The sequence below is a fragment of the Symphalangus syndactylus genome, chromosome 12, assembly GCF_028878055.3.
Source record: "Symphalangus syndactylus isolate Jambi chromosome 12, NHGRI_mSymSyn1-v2.1_pri, whole genome shotgun sequence".
In the NCBI taxonomy this organism is placed as follows: Eukaryota; Metazoa; Chordata; class Mammalia; order Primates; family Hylobatidae; genus Symphalangus; species Symphalangus syndactylus.
This window is the reverse complement of record NC_072441.2, coordinates 131,278,857-131,304,540: the sequence shown is the minus strand read 5'-3', so window position 1 is coordinate 131,304,540 and position 25,684 is coordinate 131,278,857. Positions and strand designations below refer to the sequence as shown.

General features: G+C 54.0%; 1 protein-coding gene across 1 annotated transcript in view; it reads left to right on the top strand.

Moving 5' to 3' along the window:
• The first annotated feature begins 267 nt into the window (after window positions 1–267).
• Window positions 268–25,684, top strand: part of LOC129468953 (fatty-acid amide hydrolase 1-like) — a 47,062-nt gene continuing 21,645 nt past the window's right edge. Inside the window, exons 1-6 of the mRNA XM_063628243.1 lie at window positions 268–376; window positions 503–584; window positions 4,991–5,030; window positions 5,420–5,528; window positions 7,205–7,350; window positions 20,098–20,187. Of these exons, the coding sequence (XP_063484313.1) occupies window positions 268–376; window positions 503–584; window positions 4,991–5,030; window positions 5,420–5,528; window positions 7,205–7,350; window positions 20,098–20,187 (576 nt within the window). The remainder of the gene's footprint in view (window positions 377–502; window positions 585–4,990; window positions 5,031–5,419; window positions 5,529–7,204; window positions 7,351–20,097; window positions 20,188–25,684) is intronic.

Below are 25,684 nucleotides of genomic sequence, written 5' to 3'. Positions count from 1 at the left end.
AAAAATACAAAAATTAGCCAGGTGTGGTGGCGGGCACCTGTAATCCCAGCTACTGGGGAGGCTGAGGCAGGAGAATCACTTGAACCCGGGAGGTGGAGGTTGCAGTGAGCAGAGATCGTGCCACTGGACTCCAGCCTGGGTGACAGAGAAAAACTTCGTCTCAAAAACAAACAAACAAAAAACAAAACACAACAAACAAACAAACAAAATGAGAGGTGCCTGCCTCTCTCCCCTCCTTTTTGTGCGGTGACCACGGTGGCTAGCCCCATGGCCCGGGACGTGGAGAGCCTGGCGCTGTCCCTGCAAGCCCTGCTGAGTGAAGACATGTACCGACTGGACCCCACTATGCCCCAGATGCCCTTTAGGGAGGAGGTAAGCCAGGTGGGAGAGCAGACCTGGGGGTTTCCTTGCCCCCCACCATCATTCCTCCCTGACCTGTCTGCCATCTTACCTTCCCAGGTGAAGACCCCCTTTCCCACCCCAGGCTGCAGTGAGTGAGAAGCCCACATACTCAGTCCAGTTTGTTTCCTTCCCCTGCGAGACGCCAGCTGCTTTGGCCTCTTGGCTATCTGGAGCCATAGCTTGTAAGTGCCCCCAAAGAGGGCCTCCAGTGCCATATACCCAACTCATGCAGGCAGAATACTCAGCAAGTGTGGTTCAGAGGGTGTGACATCCAGTTAAGCTGGGTTTTTAACCCTCTAGGTAACCCTGGCCAAGTCACATCTCTTCTCTCAGCCTTAGCCTCCCCATCAGTACAATAAAGAGGTTAGGCTGGGAGATCACTCCACACCCTTCTGTCTACAGCAGCCTTCATTTATTCGTTAATTCATTCAACAACATTTGCTTGTACCAGCTGTGTGCCAGGCTCTGTGTGTCTCATCCTAACACTCTATAGAGTGAGCAGTGCTCCTCCCATTTACAGCTGGGGAGACTGAGGGGAAGTGAAATGACTTGCCTAAGATCATGTAGTTAGTAACTGGCAGAGCTGGCTTTGAACCCAGCCCTATCTGACTGCGGAACCCTTTCCATAGGGCAGTTTCTGTCTACCTCCCGGTAATGTCTGTTCCTCGGATTCCCTACACCCCTCCTAGCATTATCAACCTGAGATCATTGTATATCATCCATGACTTGCCCCTAAAAACGTGTTGTGTGATGGGTGAGGGGCGGCTGCCTTTCTGGCAGCACCCCACTTCCCAGGACTAGGGGCCCACCACCCCAGACCCTGGTGGATCTCCATCCTCATCTTCTCCTAACATTTCTCTAGCTTAAAGATATTTGTGTCTATGCATGATTTACTCACCTGCCCACCCACTCAACTCTAACCATCCATTCATTCACTCACCACGTATGCATTCAACCCTCTGCCCACCCAACTACCCACCATCTCATACATCCATCCACTCACCCACCCAGGAGTCTGTCTACCATCTATCTACTATCCACTCCATCCACCCAATCACCCATCTCATCCATTTCTCCTTCTACCAGGGATTTCCCCAGAGCACCTAGAGCCTGGAGAGTATATAGGGAGGCTCCCAGGGGGTCTTGGGGTGTCCACGTAGATTCCCCCCTTTGTGAGGACAGCTGGAGACCAAGGCCTTGCCCTTAAAGTCTGGCTCCTGGAGAGAGTGGGGCCACCTTGTCCCCAGCACAATCTCTCCTCCGAGCTCCACCCAGCCCCTTGTGCCCCTAGGTTTACACCAGTAACCAGCCCCTTCGAATTGGCTACTATGAATCAGATGGTTACATCCAGCCATCCCCTAGCATGGCCAGGGCTGTGCAGCTCACCTTCTGGCTGCTCCAGGATGCATGACACCAGGTAGTCTCACCTGGTCCTGGGCGAGAGAGAGGCCAGGTCAGTGCGAGGATGCTGGGCGGGGCCATCCTTGGAGACAAAGGTGGCTACATCTGAGTTTGAGGTGCTGAGATAATTGTGTTCCCCCTTTGCTTCCTGGAGAAAACTGATGGGGTGGAGGTGGGGATAGGGTGAGTCCTACCCTATAAGGAAGGCATCAAGCTTTTGTGCTTCCTCCTTCAATGGTGGAGATTCAGGGACTCACTCCTATAATTCCTTTAGCTTGGGTCTGTGTTGCCTCCATCAAGTGGCCATAAGGAGCTTTCTGTCTCCAAAATCCCCACCCTAGCCCTACCCCCACCTCCCCTGCCCCCAGTGTCTTGTCCTGACCTCGTTTCCCTTTTGAGATTCTACCATGTGATCTTGGGCTAGCCTTTTAACCTCCCTGGGCTTGTTTTCTACCCAATGGGGTGGCTGTGAAGATTAAATGTGGTTCCATAGATAAAGCACTTGGCACGCTGGCTGGATCACAGTGAAGCATGAAGGAAATGAGGGCTGCTCTCATTCTGTTCTGTCGCATCTGTGTGTGAGGGTGAGGGAGTGGGGTGGCAGGAAAGCAACCAGTGACACAGGCCTCCCATGCCATGCTGAGGTGCTGAGGTGGACAGAGATGCATGAGATGATGTGGCATACCTCTCGAAATCTTGGGGGATGCAGAGACAGAGAACCAGGCAGGGTCGGGGAAGCCCCAGACCCTGACTCTGCCTCTGCCTCCCCAGGTTATCCCCTTCTCCATCCCCCAGGCAGAGCATGCCATCAAAGACTTGTACACCGCGGGGATATTTACTGATGGAGGGGCCATTCTGCTAGAGAAGCTGTACGTTATCTGCTGGGACTCAGGGGTGGGGCATGGTGGAAACAAGGTAGGAGAGTGGGCTGGAGCCAATCTGAGTCCCAGGAGGGAAACTGGGGGCTTGGGCTGGGATGCCTCTGGCTAATAGTGTGACCTTATGCCGCAAGCCACACACTGGGCCTGTCTTTAGGATGCACCTGTTCCGGGGGTGGGGCTGAGAGCAGAAGTGCTTCTTTGGGTTTGGCCTCCTTCTTGTCTACGGAGTGGAAGTTGGGTGGCTGTGGGGGCAGGCCATTGGCTAAGGGCTGTGACTTACCCATCTGCAACTGGTTCCTCAGAGAGGGGGACATTGTGGATCTCAGCATAAAGGGCATGGTCAACCAGCTCTGCCTGCCAGACCCCGTCAAGTGTTTCTTGGCCTGGATCCCAAAGTACATAGTAAGTGCAGGCCCTGGTCAGGGAGGGCTTTGGAAGGGCAGGGGGCACAGGGAGTAGGAGGGGCTCAGAAAGCAGAGGGAACTCACAGAAAGGGTGGAAGTGGGGTCAGAGAGGAGGATGAGGCCCAGAGAATGGTGGTAGCTCAGAGAGGGGTTCAAAATGGGGAAGAAGAATGAAGGGCTGGGTGCGCGGTGGCTCATTTATGTAATCCCAGCACTTCGGGAGGCCAAGGTAGGAAGATCACTTGAGCCCAGGAGTTTGAGACCAGCCTGGGCAACATAGTGAGACTCCATTCTCTAAAAAGAATGGAAAAAAAAAATAGCTGGGCATGGTGGTGCATGCCTGTGGTCTCAGCTACTCAGGAGGCTGAGGTGGGAGGATCACTTGAGCCCAGAAGATCAAGGCTGCAGTGAGCTGAGATCATGCACTGCATTCCAGCTTGGGTGACAAGTAAGACTTTGTCTCAAAAAAAAAAAAATTAATTAAAAATAATAATGAAAGAAGGGGATGGGGCTAAAAGAGTAGGGTACTCATAGAGAGGGGAGGGGGTTTCAGAGAGGAGGCTCAGAAAGGGGGAAGGGCATTTGGAGGGCTACAGGGCCAGTGTGAGCTCGGAGAGGCTCAGGGCTTGGTGAAGTGGTGTAGGCTTGTTGAGGATCCGAGGGTTCCATGTCAGTGCGCTGAGCAATGCTGCCCTTCTTGGACCCCCTCCTGGGCAGGCTGGCTGTTTCCCTGTGGGTTCTGACATTGAACTCCCCCACTCAGCCCCCTTCTAGGATCCCCAAACTAGCCAGCATCTTGAAGAGATTCGTGGAGTGGGGTGAGTCTCCCTAGGGCCAGCTCCTGCGCACAATGGTTGTCCATGGGATGGTGGGAATTGAGGAGGGCATATGGCTAGAGTTGGTATCCACTTAGGGGGGAACTATTTAGATTGTGGACTCTAATTAGGGTTTTAGGATCATGCCTGACATTAGCATTAGATTGAGACTTTTGATTGGTGTTGGGACTTGATTTGGAGTTAAGATCTGAATTAAGGCCAGGTGTGGTGGCTCACGCCTGTAATCCCAGCACTTTGGGAGGCTGAGCGGGGAGCATCACTTGAGGCCAGGGGTTCAAGACTAGCCAGGACAACATGATGAAACCCCATCCCTACTAAAAATACAAAAATCAGCGGGTGTGGTGGTACGTGTCTTTAGCTACTTGGGAGGCTGAGGCATGAGAATCACTTGAACCCAGGAGGTGGAGGTTGCAATGGGCCAAGATGGTGCCACTGCACTCTAGCCTGGGCGATAGAGAGAGACTCTGTCTCAAGGAAAATAAAAATCTGAATTAAGGCTAAGTTGAGGTAAAATGTGGGGCTGAAGTTGAGATTAGGTTTTATTTGGGGATGGGCTTAAGACTGAGGCTGGGGTTGGAGTTGGTTTGAGTTGGGGTTGGTGGGGTGAAGATAGATTTGGAAGAGGGTTGGGACTGAGGCTGGAGTTGGGGTGGGGCTAGAGTTAGGGTTAGAGATGAGGTTGGGAGAGGCTGGTATGGGCTTGGGTTTGCTGTTGGGCTTGGCCTGGTGGGGTTGGTGTTGAGATGCTGGGCAGAATTGGGCTGGAGTGGCCTGAGGGCTAACTGGGTGCCTCACAGATTAGGGTAAGGAGCCTGTGGCCTTTGAGGCAGCCCATGAGTTCCTGTGACTGGTGGAATGGGGGGTAGATTGACCAGAGGATGTGTGCTCTTGGGGACCTTGAGCAGGCAAGATGTCTTGGCCAGGGCACAAGACACGGGGTCACTCCCAGCTCATCAGCTGATTTGCAGCGTGCACTGAGGCCTTGAGTGTCATGTCCCCATTTGTATAAAAGGGTTCCCTCCCATGCTGACCTTTGAACTTGTCAGAGTCTTCCTCATTCTTTCAGGACACCCAAGAAACTGTGGGAGCAGCACACAGCAGTGGAGGTAATGCATGCCTGGGAAGACCTTGAGGGGCTGCTGGAGCTGGCGCTGCAGACGCTTGGGTAGTGCCCTGAGTGGTCAGAGTTATGGCCTGGCCTGCAGAGAAGGCCCAGCTGGACCTGGGTGGGGGGGCTTGGTGACCTCAGAAGTTATTCTAGTCCATCTCCATAGAGCATTGTCCCCAAATCCTTGTGACCTGAAATTCAGCTTCCCATCCCTTCACCTCTGTCCCTGGGAAGATCCTGAACCTCCACAGGTATCTCAGGCCGAAGCTTATAGCCTGAGACTTCCTCCTGGTGTGCAACTCAGTGCTGCCTGACAGCATCTGACCTTCTCTGGCAAACAGTAACCCCTGCCGGTCCTACCCCTCCCATCCCTCATTGTCCCTGCAGGAATATCAGCAAGAGTTTATAGCCAAGTGGAGGTCCCTGGACCTGGATGTGCTGCTGGTGCCAGTTCTGGGCTCTGCCTTCTATATAGGCTCTTCCTCCCTAGCATCAGGTGAGAGCGCATTGGGTCCTGGTGGGGTTGGGATTGGGAGTCCAGGACTCCCGAGTCCTGCCCCAGCCTCTGTGATCTTGCCCTCTGTCTCCATTCGCTTTTTAGAAATATTTCTTAAATTGAGATAAAAGATAACACAAATTCACCATTTTAAAGTGTACAATTAAGTGGCTTTTAGTATTTCAAAGTGTTGTGCAACCACCACCATTATCTAATGTCTGAACATTTCTGTCACCCTGAAAGGAAAACTTATACCTGTTAGCAATTTCCATTCACTTTAAAAATGAACTTTATGGAAGTATAATTTACACGCAATAAAATTCACCGATTTTAAGTATAATTTGATGAATTTTGACAAATGTATACAGTTGTATAACCACCACTATAATCAGAAATACAGAACAGAATATATTTTTAGATTTTATAGATATATGTTCCATCACCCCCAAATTTCCCTCATGTCTCTGCAGTTCACTCTATCCCTAACCCCAGCAACCACCAGTCTGCTTTCTGTCACCATAGTTTTGCCTTTTCTAGAATTTCATACAAATGGAAGCAAAGGGTATGAAGCTTTTGTGTTTGGCGTCTTCCACCTAGCACATCCATTTACTCTTTTTTTTTTTTTGAGACAGAGTCTTGCTGTCTCACCTAGGCTGGAGCGCAGTGGCACGATCTCAGCTCACTGCAATCTCCTCTGCCTCCTGATTTCAAGCAATTCTCCTGCCTCAGCCTCCCAAGTAGCTGGAATTACAGGTGTGCGCCACCATGCCCAGCTAATCTTTGTATTTTTAGTAGAGACGGGGTTGCGCCATGTTGGCCAGGCTGGTCTCGAACTCCTAACCTCAGGTGATCCACCTGCCTCAGCCTCCCAAAGTGCTGGCATTACAGGCGTGAGCCACTGTGCCCGGCCCATCCATTTACTCTTAACATGTCCTCTGCTGCCCTACTTCAAAAGGGGTCTTCAGCCCAGCCTGCCTAAAACGTGGGCTCAGGACAGGGCAATATCTGGGCCATCCCTGGGTCCCATGCACATGGGCCATCCCTGGGTCTCATGCACAGATGCTGGTCTCAAAGGTGCTGCCCAAGGCAGGATAAAACTCAGCTCCAAACCCGAGCCTGGAATCCTCTCCCCTGACCTTAAGAACATGTCCTCCTGGGTCCCCCGACTGTGGCCAGCCAAAGGCGCATCCCACGCCTGACTCTCCCTGCACACATGTGGCTGCTGCAGAAGAGCTGTCCTTTCAACTCCAGGTGGCGCTGTACACCCCTACTATCTTGAAGTCCGGTGCACAGGAGGGCATGGGCTGAATCCTCTGCCATCCACTAGCTGTGTAGCCTTGGAAAAGCCCCTAATCCTGCCACCTCGATTTCGTCACTTGTACACAGTAAATAGTAATCCACACCTCACAGAGTGGAGAGGATTCAAGGGATCAGCAATGTGATAAGGCCAGCACAGTGCCTGGCACTGAGTAAGGCTTCTGCAATGCGGATTCCGTCCTTCCCTCCACCCTGGGGAGAACACGAGGCCATTGTCAAGATGACTCCTGACACAAACTGCTAGTCCGAGCCCAGAGCGCTGAAGTTCCCAGAAGGACCGGGAGGGGGCGCCCACCCACATTCTTCCCTACCTGAGTCTGCGCTGACGATTTCCTGGGCTTATCTGGATCTTCCTGCAGAAAGCCAGTTTTACGTGACTCTGTACAACCTCCTGGACTTTCCCGCGGGCGTGGTGCCTGTCACTATCGTGACACTACAGGACGAGGAGGAACTGGCCTTCTACAAGGGCTGCTACGGAGATAGTTCTGACAAAAATTTCTCGGAGGTCAGTTTCCTTCTCCGAGACCCTCCCTCAGCGGGGACAAACCAGGGCTGGTTCTATCCGGGTTGGGGCCCCTGACGGGTGGTGGTGGAGAGAGTAGGGCGGGGCTGGTCATTCCTGGTGTTCCCCCTTTGGCACTTACGCTAGTTTCACCCCAACCCTGAGGACACATCATTTGACCTTCTTGTCAGCCCCATCCATGTCAGGGGAGAACACTTTGCAAAACCAGTGGTTTTCTTTACATTTCTTCTTCCTCCTCCTCCCCCTCCCCCTCGCTCCTCCTCCTTCTTCTCCTCCTCTTCTTCCTCCTCCTCCTCCTTCTCCCCCTCTTCTTCTTCTTCTCCTCCTCCTCCTCCCCCTCTTCTTCTTCTTCTCCTCCTCCTCCTCCCCCTCCTTCTCCTTCTCCTTCTTCCTCCTTTTCCTTCTCCTTCTCCTTTTTTGAGACAGTCTTGCTTTATCGCCCAGGCTGGATGGAGAGCAGTGGCACAATCGCGGCTCACTGCAACCTCTGCCTCCTGGGTTCAAGTGATTCTCCTGCCTCAGCCTCCCAAGTAGCTGGGATTACAGGCACCTGCCACCACACCCAGCTAATTTTTTTTTTTTTTTTTTTTGAGATGGAATCTCACTCTTGCTCAGGCTGACGTGCAGTGGTGCGATCTCAGCTCACTGCAACCTCCACATCCTGAGTTTGAGCCATCCTCCTGCCTCTCAGCCTCCCAAGTATCTGGGACTACAGGCGTGCACCACCACGCTCGGCTGATTTTTGTAATTTTAGTAGAGACAGGTTTTCACCATGTTAATCAGGCTGGTCTCAAACTCCTGGCCTCAAGTGATCCGCCTGCCTCGGCCTCCCAATGTGCTGGGATTACAGGTGTGAGCCATTGCGCCCGGCCTTCTTCGCGTTGCTGTAGGTAAAAATGATCTCAGAGGCAGGGAGGGCAGAGCAGGGAAAAGCCGCTAGTTATGAGCTTACTGTGTATCTGCTCTGGATATGACCTCTATTGGGACCTCCGTTTCTTCACCAGGAAAATGGGAATAAAAACATCTACGTTGTAGGGTTGTGCTGAAGGTTAATTAATTTGAAAAAGAGAATGAAGCAATTTGCATAAGGTCTTGTGTGTAGGAATTGTTCAATAAATACTATGATTAGTAAGTCAGAGGTGGTTTCATAAAAGAAAATATTACCAAATATTTAACTGCTGGGTCTAAAATAACACACCCGACTTTGGTGAGAGAGAGAAGGAGAGAGAGGAAGAGAAAGAGGCCGACTCTGAAACATATGCACGTATCTGGGTCAGACATTGAGTAACTTACTTTTTCTGGAAATCGATTTTAGTGCTAGAGTTACCCAGTGGAACTGCTGACCTGAATTCTGAGAAAATAACAATAATGACACTATCTCATGTGTCTTGAGCACTTACTCTGTTCCAGGATCTGTTTAAAAGTGCCGTGAATAAATATTAAACCATTAAATTCCATAACTCTCCTGTGAGGTTTTTTTAAGTGAGGAAAATGGAGGCACAGACAGATTAAGGGACTGGGCCAAAGCCACACAGCCAATTGAAGTGGAGGAGCTGGGACTTGAAGCAGGTGATCTGACTCCAGAGACAAAGGCAAAGAAGGCCTCAAATGATATCATCATAAAGCAAAGAAAACAGGTTTGAATTCCTACAAGGATGTTTGGATTTCATGGCAGGGACTCAGGCTTAGCCCCCATGTTCCTGGGCCTGTTTTGGGCCAAGGCAATGCTTTCACTGTGGAAGGGTAACCAGGCTCTGGATCAGGGATTAGCACACTCTTCTTTCTCTTGCTTGAACATTGGGCGGATGCTCGGCTTTCTCTTTCATCATTGTAATCAGCATTCTGCACAGGGAGCAAGTTTTACATGTTAACCCTGGAGAACTATGGACAATAAAATCAGAACAGTCTTTTCAGGTTTCACTGAGAGCTGAGGAAGCCTGGAATTCTGAGATCTAGGTCATTTTTACCTTAATATAGATTGGGAAAGGGATGTTTGGACTAAAGCATACCTAGACCAACCCTTGGTACAGAGGCCCAGAATAGCATGGGTGATGAACAGAGCCAGGCAAGGGGCCTGTGAGCAGGAAGCAGGCTCTGAGTTCCCGACCTTCCTTCCTGGCAGGCGGTAAGAGGATCCGTCGGACTTCCGGTGACTGTGCAGTGCGTTGCTTTGCCATGGGAAGAGGAGCTGTGTGTCCGGTTCATGAAGGAGGTGGACACCTTGGTCAAGAATCAGAGGGGGCCCAAGTGACAGGCTCCTGGAATGGAGTAACAGCTCACGAAACATGGGGCTGGTTGTGGTGGCTCATACCTGTAATCCCAGCAGTTCAGGAGGCAGAGGCTGGCAGATCGCTTGAGGCCACGAGTTTGAGACCAACCTGGGCAACATAGCGAGACCCTGTTTCTAAAGCATTTTCTTGGTGTGACTCCTGTAGATCTTCACCCAAGTGTGCTCCTGATGCCCCTTCCTTCTCATGAATACCATGTCCACCTTATGTCTCCTCCTTCTGGAACCCCACCAGGTTCCTTTTCTTTGTTGGTCCCTCTACGTGGGTGCTCAATATTCCTCAGATGGGCCCGGGATGCGGAGCAGGGTGAGGAGCTCAATAAACGTTTTCTGACTGGCCCCAGCCTCCTGATCTCTGGTCTGGGTGAGGCTGTAATCTCCTGGTGGTCTTCTGCCTCTAGCTGCTTTCCTCCAATTCAGTCCCCCTGATGCTACCCCCAGACTGCAGTGGGGAAAGAGCCCCAAACAGAGAGGCTGGAGATCTGGGTCCAAGTCCTGACTCTGTCCCTGACTTGCTGTGTGATGCTGGGAAGTCCCTTCATCTCTCTGGACCTGAGTTTTCTCGTCTGAGTTTCAGATTGAGGGGGTTAGATTTGATAAGGTCTATGGTACCTACCAGCTTGACCGTTCTGTGAGCTGTGGTTTCTAGGCACTGTCCTGATTAAGAACTTGCCATGATTCCCACTGACGTCTGGAGAGGGCTCCAGAGAGCAAGGCTGAGACAGTGGAACCCAGTCAGAGTGGAGCTTGGGTTAGGACCTAGACCCCTGGCTCACAGTTCAGTGCTTTTGCCACAAAACACCAATTCCTTGGTCTGACATCAGCATGTCTCCAGGATCCTCCATAGCCTCCTCTCCCATGGCTCCACCACAGCACTGCCTCCTTCCGTTCCCTCAAACCGGAGCCTTCTCACCAGCACAAGCCCACCTTATGCTTCTGGCTCCATGTCACTATGCAGACTGTTTCCTCCACCTGAACACCATTGCTGTCCTCTGTGTCCTTCAAACCCTGTGTCAAATACCACTTCCTCCAGAAAGCCTTTCTTGATCCCTCCAACATACCCCCCCATTATTTTCCCTTCATCTGAACTCTCTTGAGATCCTCCTCCCATCAAATCTCTCCCTTCCCCCATCCCATTCCTCTTTGTAGCCCTACTTCCGCCAACTATGCAAATTCATGAACTCACTTTTCTCTGTACTTGATAGCACAGATCTTCTGAAGACAATGCAAAGGAATGGAATTCATCCATCCACGCTACATTATTTGAGTACCCCCTCTGAACACAAATGTGAAATTCAGGCAGAAAAATCCTGACTTAAAAGAATTTAACTCAGATGAAGACCCCAGGAATTGCACAGCAGAGGGGGCAGCCCTGCCTCTGCCTCCCATAAGAAGGAACCACTCGGGGTGTCCATGTGCAGGATGGACAGGGCTATTGCTGACGTCACGTGTCCCCCCACACCAATTCTACCACAGAGTCTGAGATCTCTGCAGGAGAGGGAGCCCCAGAGTTTCCCCTCAGACTAGGTTAGTATGGCTGATGCCCTGTGTTCCCTGCCCTGTACGAGGGAGTTCTGAGTAGCTTGGAAAAGGTGAGAGATCTCGGGTGTCTCCTGCCTCTTGTTCCTGCATCCCATTGCTGGCTGCGGCATTCTGGGCACCAGGGGGCAGCATTGAGCTTCACAAGCCCCGGACAGCCCTTGCCCTCTGCTCTCAGACCCACTGTCGCTGCGACTTCTCGAGTGAGATCCTTTGCTGGAACTCCATTGCGCTGATGGGGAAACTAGCGAGTGGAGGGACAGAGATAGAGGGATGCAGGAATTAGCAGGCACTTTGGCTTTAGGTTAAATATTTGCAGATTTTAAGATGTAGGAGGTAGAATTCCATTTTGGCTGGAATTAGCCTGGGGAAAAGGGGTGGCAGATACCAGCTGGAAGGACTGAATAAATGGGAAGCCCTATGCTAGGCGCAGACTTCTTTTCGTCTTGGGCTTTCTCTAGTATCTCCTGAGCTGATGTTTGGAGTCATCAACCTCCCCACCTCCAGCGCCAGCTCCAGTGCTGACCCCTAACCTCTGACTCGTGACAACTACCTGCCAGCACCATCTTCATCTGAAATCACTCCGTGATCTGTGACTGTGGATGTCATTTGCTGTCTTGCTGTGGGGGCCTCTTTGAGGTCCATGTGTGGGTACATGTGGAACCTCCTGGACCATATGTCTCCTCCTCCCCTTCCCACTCCTATTCCTTCCACCATGGAGGGCTTGGTCGGGGTACACACGGGTCCAGGTTCTGGCTCTCTTTCCTCTGAGACATTGTGCAAGTCTCCAGCTTCTCTAAACGTCTGTAACATGGGGCTGAAGATCATGTCTGCCCAGCTGCAGGATGAGACAGACTCTCAGAAACCGAGGGAGCAGGTGGGAGGGACTCGGGCTCCCGCTCCCCAGTCGCTATGGGGTGAGGGGCCTGCTCAGTTCTGGGTGTCTGTGCCCAGAATTCACGGGGAAGAGCCAGCCCTTCATGCGGGTGCCTGTGAGAGAGCAACAGGGTGGTCACTCCAGCGGAGGAATTTAGCTGAGAAACAGGAGCATTCCCAGGGTGAGGGGCTCTAGAAAAGCTGGGGCTAAGGGCCCTGACTAGGACGTTACAGGAAGGGGGTCTTGAATTCTGATCTCGTTTCTGCCTAAGACCTATCGCCTTTCTGAACCTCAGTTTTCCCTTTGGCTGCACGGGGAAGGGGTGCCCTCATGCCCCCGCCCGCATTCAGTTCGAAAGACCAGCCAGTAGGCCCTGCGCCGCCCAGGGACCGCCTGGCCTTTGCGTCCCACCCAGCGCACGCCCCTTCTGCCGCGCGCGGCCTCGGGAGCGCTCGGCAGGCAGCCCGGGTGGGAGCGCCCACGTCTCCCGCGGACACGGACGGACCACGGACCGGCGGCCGCGCAGGCCCGCGCCCCGCTCCAGCCCCGCCTGCCGCGCCTCCCCGGGCGCCCGCATTAAAGCGCATATGCAAGCCATGAATTATCAACTGAAAGGAGTCAATTACCGGCTCTAAAAACGAGTGTCTGCGCCCGCAGCGCCCCGGGCCATCCGCCTATTTACGGAGCGATCTACCCCGCCCGGCTGGGGAGGGGGCCTCGGGAGGGAGAGAGACGGAGAAACGGAGCCCGAGACCGGGAGAGAGCCGGAGAGGCAGGGACTGGAGAGTCTGGGACACGAAGGAAAGGCGGGGAGAGACCGAGATTCAGCGAGACGCGCGGAGGGCCGGACGGGTGCCAAGGCGGTTCAGTCCCTCTTCTCCCCCGAGCAGGCGGGAAGAGGTGGGGTCTCAGGACCTTCAAGGCCCTGTTCCCCTTCCCTTGGCATTTGTGTAAGGACGCAGGCCCTCCGCACTGCTGACTGTGGCACTGGGCAGGGAGGCCCCTAGACTGGGGGTTTGGGGTTAGATCTGGGGCTCAGGCAGCGCTGGGCTGGGCGTAGTTTGCAAAGGGACCTGCCATCCTGGCAGGAAACTGGGGAGGAGGCCGCGGCTTTGTCCAGGGTGGAGGTAAGAACGATGGTTGGACAGCATGACCACGAGTAAAGGGAGGAGGGCTTGAGGATAGGGACGAAATGATGTGGAGCTTATGTAGGGCATGATGCGCAGCCTTTCAGCATTGAGAGAGAAACCGGGAGACCAGCCGGCCCCAGTGGGCCCAGGAGGTCCTGCTTCCTCCCCACCCGCTCAAGCTGTTCCCTCCTCTGAAAATGCTTTTCCTGCCTTCCCTCTACCCATTCTGTGATTCCAGGCCTCCCCAACACAATGTGCCTAAGCCTCAACACAATGCACTCATTATTATTATTATTATTAGTGACAGGGCCTCACTCTGTCACCCAGGCTGGAATGCAGTAGTGCAATCATAGCTCACTGCTGCCTCAACCTCCTGGGCTAAAGTGATCCTCCCACCTCTGTCTCCCAAGTAGCTGGAACTATAGGCACATGCCACCATGCCTTGCTAATTTTTTAAATTTTTTGTAGACATGGGTCTTGCTGTGTTGTCCAGCCTGGTCTGGAACTCCTGGCCTCAAGCGATCCTCCCACCTCAACCTCCCAGTGTTGGGATTACAGGCATGAGTCCCAAGATACCTGGCAACACACGCCATTCAATTCCATGACCCAGACCTGACTTCGCCATAGGGCCAGACCTTGTCCATGTTGCTCAGTATTGTGCCCTTGGAAGAAGGTCCTTGAATGTTTCCTGAAAAAATGAATGAAGGAGTAAGCTGAGCTAGAGGACACATTGGCCTGGACAGAGACTGTGACAAAGACGGCAGGGCCGGTGAGCCCAGATATGGGCCTCCCATACAGATCAGATGGAAGGCTTTAGGCAACCACAGTACTGGGGTGAGGTCACAGAAGCTGAGGCCAGCCCTTGCTTGGGGAGAGGGGGACAGGAAGTAGCAGGGGCAGGGAGAGAAGGGGTAGATGGAGAGCTGTCATCAGCACCAGCAAGTCACTGCCAGAGCCCCAGGGCTTTGACTTGAATGCTTCAGGGCCCCTGAAATCCTAGGTCTCTTCTGGGGGAAGAGGTTCAGGGAACCCCCAGTGACTTTGAGGAGGGAATGGGGCCTACACTGGGGCAGTGAGAAGATTCTAGTCTTGGGAATCAAACAGAGCCTTTCTCTTCTAGCTGTGGGATCCCAGGGAACCCTCAACTTCTGAGCCTCAGGTTCCTCATCTATGAAATGGTGATGGCCAGGAGAGGTGCCTCATGCCTGTAATCCTGGCACTTTTGAGCTCAGGAGCAACAGACTTTGTCTCTATGAAAAAATTAAAAACTAGCTGGGCATGGTGGTTCACGCCTGTGGTCCCAGCTACTCAGGAGGCTGAGGTGCCATTTTTGAGGCTACAAAATACCAAGCACTATGATAATGGATTATCTCTCTACTGTTCACAACAGCTTTCTAAGGTTGCTAAGTCATTTTGCAAACAAGGAAATTCTAAGACAGGCAGGGATTGGGAAATGGCAGATAAAGTTTTGAAGCCAGTTCTGACTCCAGAGTCTCTTTAACCTGTGCACCATGAAGCCTCCTAGACCTGGTCCATATACCCCCTGCCCTGTTCCCTCAGCCCTTCCAGCCTGGCCGAGTCCAGACTGGGGGAAGTGGGAGCTGCACAGCAGGCAGGGCAGCTCAGGTCCAGCAGAGGTGGCCCCTGGGGTCTTGTTCCTGCCATGGCGTGGGCTGGGCATCTGTCCAGCTTGATGAGTCTCCAGCCCCGCCATGCCATTAGCGGGCAGCCAGAGGGGGTGTCTGCAATCGCCAACACTGGGGTTCCCACTGCTGCTTGCCTATTAGTGGCTGGTGGCTTCATGGTGATTTATCGGGGCTTCTTCATTTCCCCTTGGTCCGCTATAAACATATTTATACCACCGGAGTGACCGATAAATTTCCCTTATGAATCCTGTTATCTCCCCTATTAACCATCCGTCACCTTTTATGTGGCCACAGTGGGCCAGGCCAGGGCACCAAGGCTGGGTGGGAGGCCTGCAGCCCACAGCCCCGGAGCCGGTGAACTCTTCACCTCCCCCACTGCTCCCCAGACAGGGCAGCTGCTGCCTCCTCGGAGCTGCCTCTAGGATGAGGATACGGTCCTGGGAACAGACTGGACTTACGCGGGGCTTTTGAAATGTGGCTTCCTCCAGGGTCTCAGTATGGGAAGTCCCTCTCAGGGTTAACCTGAGTCTCTCCCACTGTAGCTCAGCCTTCATCTCTTCTAAGTGATCAGGAGCCTCCTGAAGCTGCTACTGCTGCTGCTCTTCCTTCTCTCCCCACCCTCAGCTCTCATCCTTATCCTCTAAGTGCAGCAGAAAACTAAGACGCAGTTAGATGTAGCATGGGGTTGGGGGGGAGATGGCAGCTGGCATTTGCTGAGCATCTCCTCTGTGCCAGTCACTTTGCATTCAGGACTTCACATGATCTTCACACAGTCCTAGACCCAGGCATGTATGGCTCCATTTGCCAGACGAGGATGAGGAAACAAGGCTCAGAGATGTTAAATGAAGAGCCCAAGCTCACCCAGCCAAAGGGCAGAGCTGTGATTTGGGGCTTTTCTGGCCCCAAAGCTGGTGCTTTCAACCACTGCACTATACAGCCTCTTTGAATGCTCTTGGCTGGGAGAGGCTAATCAAAGAACGTTTTCCAGAGTGCTATGGAGCAGGAGAGGGAGGTAAAGAGAGGGGAGGAGAGCGGGGCCCCTGTGGAAGGCTGGTCGGGAGAAGGGGGCAGGGATGTGGAGTAGGGAGTAACCTCTTTTGCTTTCCAGTCAGGGAAACTTGGACACCTGTTCAGTCAGGGCCCATATTGCTGGGGATAGGGGGTAAGGTCTCTAAGAGCCGGAAGCTACCTGTCTTTCCGGAGCCTGGGCTAGAGGACTAGGGCCTGGCTCAGACCTCCTCAGCTGTATGCCTGGGACAGAGCACCCCTCATATTTAGGACTCAACCTTCTCCTGCACCTGGGCATGGAGGATTCTACCTTTTGACTACTTGATATACCAGCTTCCTTGGGAGATGGCTGAGTGTGTATATACATTGGGATGCCTGGGAGTCTTGTTTCTGCCAACATCACCCACAAAATCGGCCATAACTACTGACAACTCCCCTGGAGTTAAGATGACCTCCATGTTCCAATGAAGAATTCTGAGACTTGAGGAGACTGAGGTCTACCCTCTGAGTCCTGGCATTGCTTCTCCAGCTCCAGGATGATGGGCATAGAAAGGCATTGTTATTCCCATTTTACAGATGAGGCAACGGAGGCCCAGAAAGGGAGGGGATCTTAACAAAGAATGGAGTCCCAGGGCAAGGGATGGTGACTGGGCTGGAGTGGGGACTCAGCAGCATGAGAACCAAGAGGAAGCAAAGTGGGGCTGAGGGGTGGAGTATCGTCTGTGGGCCTGGGTGGCCATGGGTGGAGGTGAGGGGCTCAGCTCTCTGGAGGATGTCTAATTATTCATGTCCTCAGTAACAGAGTCCCAGGTGGTCTGAGGGTGGCTATGGAAGAGAGGATTATGGGCTTAGCACCCCAAGGAAACATTCTCTTCTGACTACCAGAGGATATGGAGAGGTCATTCTGGCCATTCCCCTGCCTCCCATGGTCCAGAGGGAAGAGCTGTTGGAGGGGCAGATGGCTACAAGATCTAGCTCCTTTACCTCCTGGCTCCCCATAGCCCAGCACCTGTGGGACACAGAGCCTAAGCTGGGAGGAAGTTCTAGGTTCAGGCCCCATGTGGTCACTGACCTGCTGTGCAACCTGGAGCATGCCTGGCCTCCTCTGGGCCTCCTCCTTTAGCAAATCTCCAGCTCAGACTGCAGCTTCCATGCTACCATATGCCACGGGGACATCCTCCCTCAGAGCAGAGCTCCTGAGAGCGGGGCCAGGGCAGGGACAAGGCAGATGCCCTGGGCGTCTCTCCACAGTGCTTCTCAGCCTCGGTCTGTGTCCTGGGCTCACCTGCTCCTCTCCCTCCCCTCCTTCCACCTGCCATCCCTGTCCTACCATCTGTCTGTCTGTCTGTCTGCCTTCGTCTCTGGTCTGGCTGCTTCCTCCCACTCCCCCATGTCCTCTCCTCTCCACAAGGTTGGTCTCCCTTGGAGGGAGGGGTAGGGCTGTGAGTGCGGTGAGAGCACACGCGAGCTCCCTCCCTCTCCCTTCCCACCCCTCCTGCCCTCTCCTCCTCCCATACTCACATACACGCTCTCTCTCAGTCATTTTCAATGTCATAAATTTCCACGTCTCTCTCCTCCACTCGGCTATTACCTGCGCCTCCGTCACCGGGCCGCGCTCTCACTCCCAGATGGGCTAGGCCATCTCCGCTCTGCAAATGACTCAGGGAGAGAGAGGTAGGGAAGGAGGGAGAGAAAGGAGCAGAGACGAAGAGAGATTGAGAGAGAAAGCAAGCGAGCAGAAAGAGACAGACGGAAGCAGAGAGGGAGAGAGGCAGCCCGGAAAGCAGAGAGGGAGAGAGGCAGCCCCTCATCCTCCTCCAAACACAGAGGTCACTGCCAACAGGGAGCCTGCCTGCCCTGGGCTGCAGGCAACAGGGTAGGATTAGGGGCTGGTGCTGAGCCTGGGGTGGAGTCAGGTCGCCCAGCTCTGCCTGCACCCATTATGGGACTCTGTCCTTCCCCTCCACTCACATTTCCTGTGCACCACCCTTGTGCCAGCCCTGTGCTAGTATTTTCTCGTTTCAGGAGGCTGGCCCTCTGCTCTGCAGTGCAATAGGCCCTCTGCTGTGCAGTGCAATAGGACCCTGTGGGGACACTGCTGTGCAGTGCAATAGGACCCCGAGGGGACACTGCTGTGCAGTGCAATAGGACCCCGTGGGGACACTGTCAGGTGTGTTCAGGGTTCCTACAGCTGGGGGTGGGGCTGCACTGGGAGCTGTGCCTCTTTCTCCAGAAAAGGACTCTGGGCACAAGGGACTCTCTGCTCAGACCAGGGCTTCTCACCACCAGTTTGAAGTTCCCTTCTTCTCTCCTATCTTCATAGGAACTCCTAGCTTTTGCAGGACTGGTTCTTTGGATGACAGCAGAGCAGAGCTAGGAAGATCCAGGTGGTCTGGGGAGAGAGCATTTCCAGGTAACCCCATGGGAAAGAGAGTGGAGCTGAGGAAGGGTCACTCTCTCAGGCAGGAGTAAAGTAGCAGGACTGGGAGAAAGTGGACAGGGAACCCCAGGCCTCCGAGATGCATCTGGGAAGCACCAACTGGTGGTATTAGTGATGGCTGTGATGTATGCACGCTGCTGCTATTGCTGGGAGGGTATGGACCCTGGGCCTGGTGTGGATACCAGAACTTCCAGAAAGGTTTACCAGCTTCTGCTGTCAATACCTCCAAGTGTTCCTCCACCCAACAGAGTGATCTTCCTGAGGCAGGAAGGTCGGCTTGAGCCCAGGAGTTCCAGGCTGCAGTGAACTATGATCGCACCTGTGAATAAGCTACCGCACTCCAGCCTGGGTGACAGAGCAAGACCCCATCTCTAAATAAATAAACGAAAATAAAACAATGCAAATATGATCATGACACTCTCCTGCTTAACCCCTCCAGTGGCTCTACCTCCCATGTTGAACAAAACCGAAGCCCCTGCTGGCCCCAGCCTCTCTTCCTGTCTCTCCGGGGACCTCTGTGTCCTGACAAGACCAAGAATACATCCAGTGTCTCTGCTCTTTCTGTTCCCTTTTTTCCACAGAGCTGGCTCCTCATTCCTCAGCTCAAATGTCACTGCACAGAGGAGCCAACCCTGATCAAATGCCAGGTCACCCCATGAATTTCTATCATAGTCTTCTGAACACCTGTTTTGTGGCCCTTTTTGCACACTGTCATTGTGTTTCCTCATCTGTGTACTTGCTCAGTGTCACACTCCTCTGATGGGCTGTACCTCCATGAGGTCAGGAGCTGTGTTTTTTCTGCTCACCAGAGATGGCACCTGCCATGTTATGAGCCTTCAAAGAGTGTTTGTTGACTGAATGAACAATGTTGATGTAGGTGCATCCTCTGACCTTGGTTTGGATGGGGACTGATGTTGGGATGGATGTTGAGGTTGGACTGATGGTCTCAGGGTTGCTGTCCATCTGGGAAATTTGATAAAATTCCAGTGTGATAGGATCTATTCCAACAGGGAAAGGCATCTTGCCCTGATATTGGGAATTTAGCCTATGACCAGGGTCAGGCCTCATAAAAGAGAGTTTTTCTTAACTAATGGCCACACTCTGGAGTCTCTTCATCTGTGGGTAAACATACAGACACACACTCACACACACAGACACACATGTGTGCTCACCACAGGCATCACCATGCACAGAGTGGCCTCAGGCAAGCCACACTCACACACATACAGTCCTCAGAGATGCTGTACACACACCTAGGCACACAAAGTGACAAACCCAGTTATGTACATTCCTGCACATGCCAGACACAACCCCACAGGTGTATTTGTGAGCAGATGTAAACATACATGTACACATACCTGCAAGTATGTACGTATGTGTGCAGACACAGTCAAAAACCCAACATAAATACTTAGAATGACATCAGTGGAGAAGACACCTGTTCGCCTGCTTTCTTGCTGAGGTGTCCACACCATGGAGTAACAGACTGGGCGTGGACCTCCCCTCTGGCAGTGGGGTGCGTTACACTGAGGGGTCCATGTTCTCCAGCCTCACCTCTACAGCCACCAACCCCCACCCCTGACCCCCCTCCCCTACCCCTGCCCTCATGGTCTTGTGAGACACTCAAGCTTCTGCAGACTCACTCTGTGGCCAGAGGCAGGGCTCGGCTGGAACTGGGGTCAGGGCTTGGTCTGTGGACAAGGCCAAGGTTCGCTGGGTGGCTGGGGTCAGGCTTATCTGGGACCAAGGTCAAAGGTGAGTTGGGGCTGAGATTTTCTTGCTTTCTGTGTCTCTGCTCACAGGTGTACCCACCCAATGTCTGCCACCCTGAGGAGCCCCTGGAAGGACCAAGACTCAGGGTCCTCGCTGTGGGCCTCTGCAGCTCGTGGAAGGTAAAGGGGGGCAGGTGGGGGGCCAGGCCTGGGCAGAGAGCTGTGAGGTACGTTTCCATCTCTGCGGGTCGGGCGGGCGAAGCCATTTCCAATCTGCTCTCTATCATTTTCAATATCATTAATCCCAGACACTCTATTTTCCATGCCTGCGCAGCCAGGCCCCCGAGTGTGCGCCGTGTAAAGTGACACATATTCATCACCGGCTCGTGGCGCCGGCGCCGACGCTGATACAATATTAGTGTTGCCCCCCCTTTCGGAGCCCACTCCGCCCGGCTCCCCGATGGCACGAATCCATCACCTGGAGCCCGTGTCACTTTCCCCAGCAGCCACATTTGTTTGGGCACTTAGGAGGTAATTGTGGCACATTAGCCGGGGCAGGGAAGGGCACTGGGCCCCCGGGAGGAGGGGGAGGCCAAGGCATCTTCTTCTATAGCCACAACCCATCCTGGCCTGGTCCAGCCCCTGGGTTCTGGATTCTTGCTCATTCTTGAGGGAGAGGATCTTGGGAAGGAGCCCATGTGGAAGAGGTCAACTCGGGCCTCATCAGGAAGTCTCAGGTGGTTCCCCAGCTCTCCTGTGAGCCCCAACATTGGGAGTTGCTCCACAAAGGCGCTGGCTTGGAGGTGATGGATTCAAAACCTTTTCTTGCCAACCAGTCTCCATCCCAGCACTGAAACTCAGGATGTGGCAATATCAGCTCTGCTGGCTCCATTCCAAGTTCCATATGGGAGCGGGGAGTAGAGGGAAGCAGGAGGGAAGACACCCCAGCCCTTGGGAGCCCAACTCTGAGGGAAAATCTGGCCCTGCCCTAGAAGCCTGGGCTGAGACAGGAGGCCCCTCCTCTGAGAGGGGGTGACACGGCCCACCCCTCAGGAATCCTATCTGCATTCAGGTGGAGGGGACATCACCCAGCCTGACTAATTGAGGTGGCCCAGGTCAGGATGCTTTGGGAAGGCTCCCTGGAGGTGGTGAGCTAGACACAGGGACAACCTCTGGATACACAGAGGCCCAGAGTGGCTGCAGAGTAGAGAGGAGCAGCAGCCGGGGTCATTGATCTGAGCAGAGGCCAGACTGTGCAGGGGCATGGGTTCTCCCTCCCTAGTCCGCAAGGCTAACACCCATTAACCTCGTCAGCAGACAAATTGCCCGTCTTGTCAAATTCCCATTTAAAATGCAAACTCGATTTGACAGAGTAAACGGAGCGGATGTGGGAGCGGATAATCCAGTGGAGGCTCATTAGCGAGGCCCAGTGAGAGGGCTCCGCTGGGGTGGCCTAACGGACCTGTCATGATGAACCTCTCAGCCTCTTAGCATCCCACCACCCGCTCAATACCCTGACTCATCTGCCCTACTGCCCAACCCCTCACGGAGTCTGGGTACCCCAGCTGCCTACCACCACCTCTGGGAAGGTGCATCTGAGGGCTTTGGAAGCAGACAGAGCTGGGAACCAGGCCCTGCTTCTCTGCCTGTCTACTCAGTGGCCTTGGGCAGTGACAACAGCAACCATCCCCCCAGAGATCCCACTGGATCACAGTGTTTCTATTCTCCTACAAGGCCCACGCTGTAGGGGTCCTGTGAGTTGGCATGATTAACTCACGAATGAGAAACTTGGGGCTCAGGGAGGTTGCCCGGCTGGAAAGAGGCAGGCGGAGTGTGGACTTGAACCCCAATCCATCAGACTCCAACAGTCACACTTGTAACCATTGTACTACTCTGCCTTCCTGGATTGTAAATGATTGTCCTTCCTTTCTGCCTCCCTGGTTTCAGTGTTGTCACCAGCTGTGTGGGTCTAGAAAAAGTGACTTCCCTTTGAACTTTGTTTATTTCATCTGTAAAAAATGGGTGAACAACAGTTGCCCAGGGCAAGGGTTAGGGTAAGGAGAATTTTAGTAAGTATTTGGCTTAATGAATACTTATAACCACCCCTGCAATATCTGCAGACAACTTAGCCTGGGGGGTGGGGGTAGGAAGGGATGGGTCTGAAGGGGAGAGAAAGATGCCAGATTTTCCCAGGAAGCAGCTCATGAACAGACCACAGGCCCTTCCTGGTGCTTGGGACCTGGACACCTTTAGACTGGCACCCTCCCCTGCCTTCTCAGCTCCATGCCTGGACACCTCTAATAGGAAAGAAGCTCATGGCCACTCTCAGGGCCTGGAGTGGGGCTGATGGATCTCCCAACTCTGGGAAGGGGTGTCTTGGGCAGGTGAGGGTGCCCCCTCCCAGGCCACTCCTTCCCGTCCCGTACTGCAGCCAGGCTCTTGCTGCCTGTTCTTAGCAGTTGGAATAATAGATGATTATGAGGCTCTGGAGGGCAGCTGCCGAGAGGTAATGGGCTGTTGTCCTGCTTTACCTTTCCCTGGGTGCCCCCGGCTCTGCTCCCTCACAGGTGCATGTGGATGCCCCCACCCCCCAGGCTCAGGCTGCACCTGTCCCTGCTGCCACACAGGGTGTTGTGCTGCTTGGCTGCCTGGGAGCCCATGCTGGGTGTTCTCTCTGGGTCCTATTGCCTGTTGCTGACATCACAGCAAGAGCCTCACCCCAGCCCCTGCCTGCCTCAGAGGACGGCTTGCCAGACAGCTGGAGGGAGGTGGAGAGTGCCACCCACTCCTTTGCCCTTCCTCCTTTGCAGCTCACCCCAGCCAGGCTTCACAGGCACCAAACCAACTGCTCTGAATCCCACCATGACTCCTCAGCATCCCCAGGGGAGAGCCAAATCCCTCAGCTGGCATTCAAGGCCCTACACAATCTGGCCTCAGTTTGCCTTCTGGTTTCTCTCCTGGCACAGTCTCCTGAGCTCCGCTCTGTCTGCCTTTGCCAAGCTGTGGGTTACCCTTATATCCTTGCCTAGCACCCCCTCTAGATTCAGCATCGGCCTGAGAGGTGGGGAGCCTCTTCTTCTTCAGCCCCCTCTGCCCCGTCCTCACCTGGTCCTAGCAGGGAGCTGGTAGGGATCACTCTGAGACCCTGGTCCCTGGCTGGGGTTGGGGGTGAGCCACAGAGGAGGAAAGGCTGAAGGGTGGGTGGTGCTCTCAGCCTCCCTCCAGTTGTCTGGCAAGCCATCCTCTGAAGCTGGCCTAATTCCCTTCAGAGCCCGGCTCCCATCTTCAGGGTGGGGCTTAGGGAGCTGAGAGCCCAACGCTAATGCCTAAGAAAGTCGTGGGTGGATTAGAAATCGAGGGGGATTAGGGCCAGAGCTGGTGGCTGATGCAGGAGCAGAGCCCCTCCTTCTGAGGAAGAGGAGGCTAATCCTGCTTATCGACTGAGGAGCTGTCATGCTGAGGGGGACTTCTTCCCATCCACTTGGGCTGCCCAGGCCCAACAGGAGCAGCATGAACACCCATCCACTCCCTCTGTCCTCCAAACTTTTTGTCTCGTGTCCCTCCAAACCATCCTGCTCTGCCTTGTCCTCCACAGAGCCCCAGCCCTCCACATAACCTCAAAACTTCTCAGCCTGCTGTGCCCGCCAAAACTGCCCCATCTAGCCATGTCCACCAACCTTCATTACCACCTACATCTCCATGAACCGAGCCATCGCTAGGGCCCATTCATCCCTCTGCCCAGAAAGTCTGCAGTGGATGCTGTGGTGCTGCCCAGATTGCCCTTGAGGGCCGAGACATTCCTGCAGTGCTGGGAGTGTTGGCCGCTGTGGCCTCACGGTTGAGTTCCTTCCTGGGGAAGTGTCCTCAGCTGCCTCTCCCAAGGTTATGTCCCCTTGTTGGGGGCAGTCCACAGGTGACTGGTCAATGCGGGAATCTGGCCTCCCCACTTCCATCTGGGACATCTCTGAAAGGCCATCCCAGCAGCAGAATGGGATGTGAGACTGGCCGAGGCCACTGTTGCAAGGGCAGCCCAGTTCAACCTCTCCCTCTGGCCAGTGCAGGGTCCCTACTGCCTCACCAGGCCATTGTTCCCCAGAGCATTCCAAAGACCCCACTGCACACTCCCTTCCTGATCTCTGCAAGAAATCTCACCTTTCACTTTCTTAAGTCCCAGGTTCGAGGATGGAAGATTAGATTGATCAGGGAAGGGCCTGGATTAGAAGCTCCTGACCTGGATGTCGAGTGAGGACCAGCAGTCCCTTCCCTGGGGATTAATCCTCCTCGGGCTCCTTTAGTTTTAATGGTGTAGGTAGCAGCCCCATGGGCTGAGAAGGGAGAGAGGTCCTGCCCTGGAGAGCCAGTCTGCGATCCTGGCCTCAAGCGGGAGGCAGATTCTGTCTGGGGAGCTGACTAAGGAATGAGAGCTTCATCTGAGAGTGGAAACAAATCGTGCCTCCCTCCAACTCCCCATGAGTCTGGCCTGAGAGGAGAGGCTGACTTGGGAACCTGCTCTGAGCAGGGAGGAAGGACTCTATACTGAGAGCTGAGTCTGAGGGTGCAGGCTGCCCTCTAGACCAAGAGAAGAGGCCAGTGCCAACCCAAACTGCCTGCTCTACTGGGTCCCTGGCCCCACCATCAGCTGGGTGTTCGCTTGCCAGCCTTGGCTGGCTCTCCAAGCAGGCAGCCAGTGTGATGCCTGCATGTGGGGCAATGGGTCTATGTGTTAATAATGGGAGGGCGTTGGGGAATAACAGGAGAGGGCGTTGGAGAATAGCTGGCTCCTTGGCGCCATCAGGCTTGAAGCTCTGTGGGGATGGAGACCTTCCTGCATGCAGGGCCTCTGAAAAATGCTGGTCCCAGGGTAACTTGAGAGCAGGGGCAGGGAAGGGAATGGATTGACCTTTGAGAGTCAGTTTGGGATGTGGGGTCAGTGGAGGGGGACCACTCCCACTCTGTTCCCTACCTTTGATGGACAAATGCTAATGACATTGCCAGCGATTGACTAGAAACGAATAAATAATTCAGTCTGGCCTGAAAATGGGAGAAAAGTACTTAAATGCTATTGACAAGCCAGTCCCTGGTCTCATTACCCATGCAGACTCAGGCCTCCACATCGACCATGTCCCCCGATTCTTCCAAACCCCACTGTGGGCAGCCTCAGGCTTCCCTCCCACCAACCTGGCCCAAGTAGCGTGTGCGGAGGGTTACCTGAGGAGACCAGGTGGAGGGCTGAGGCTTGTGGCTCAGACCACAGGGGCCCCACTGCCCAAAGGACAGCTGTCCCCCAAGTTCTTCCCCTTTTCCCAGATACTGGCAGCAGCGTCTCTTCACAGGCAGGGCGGTCCTGGGAAGTCCCTCTGTAGCCCCGCTCCAGGTGCACATGCACAGGGGCACAGGCGGGCACTCACAGGGACACACAGAGCCCGCCCCGCAGCTGCGGCATCCTCTTCCAGGACACAAGAAGAGCAGTGACCCCCAGGGCGGCTGTCAGTCACTGTGCTTTCTGGGAATACAAACTCATTAAACGTTTCCCTGACTGTCCCAGGGACCCTAGTCCCCGAGTCAAGCCTGAGGAGAAGGAGGAGGAGGAGGAGGAAACAAATGTGCAGCTGATCCTTTAAAAGCACATCCTGTATTTCTGACCCTGGAGAAGAGACGAGGGGATTACTGAGGGTGA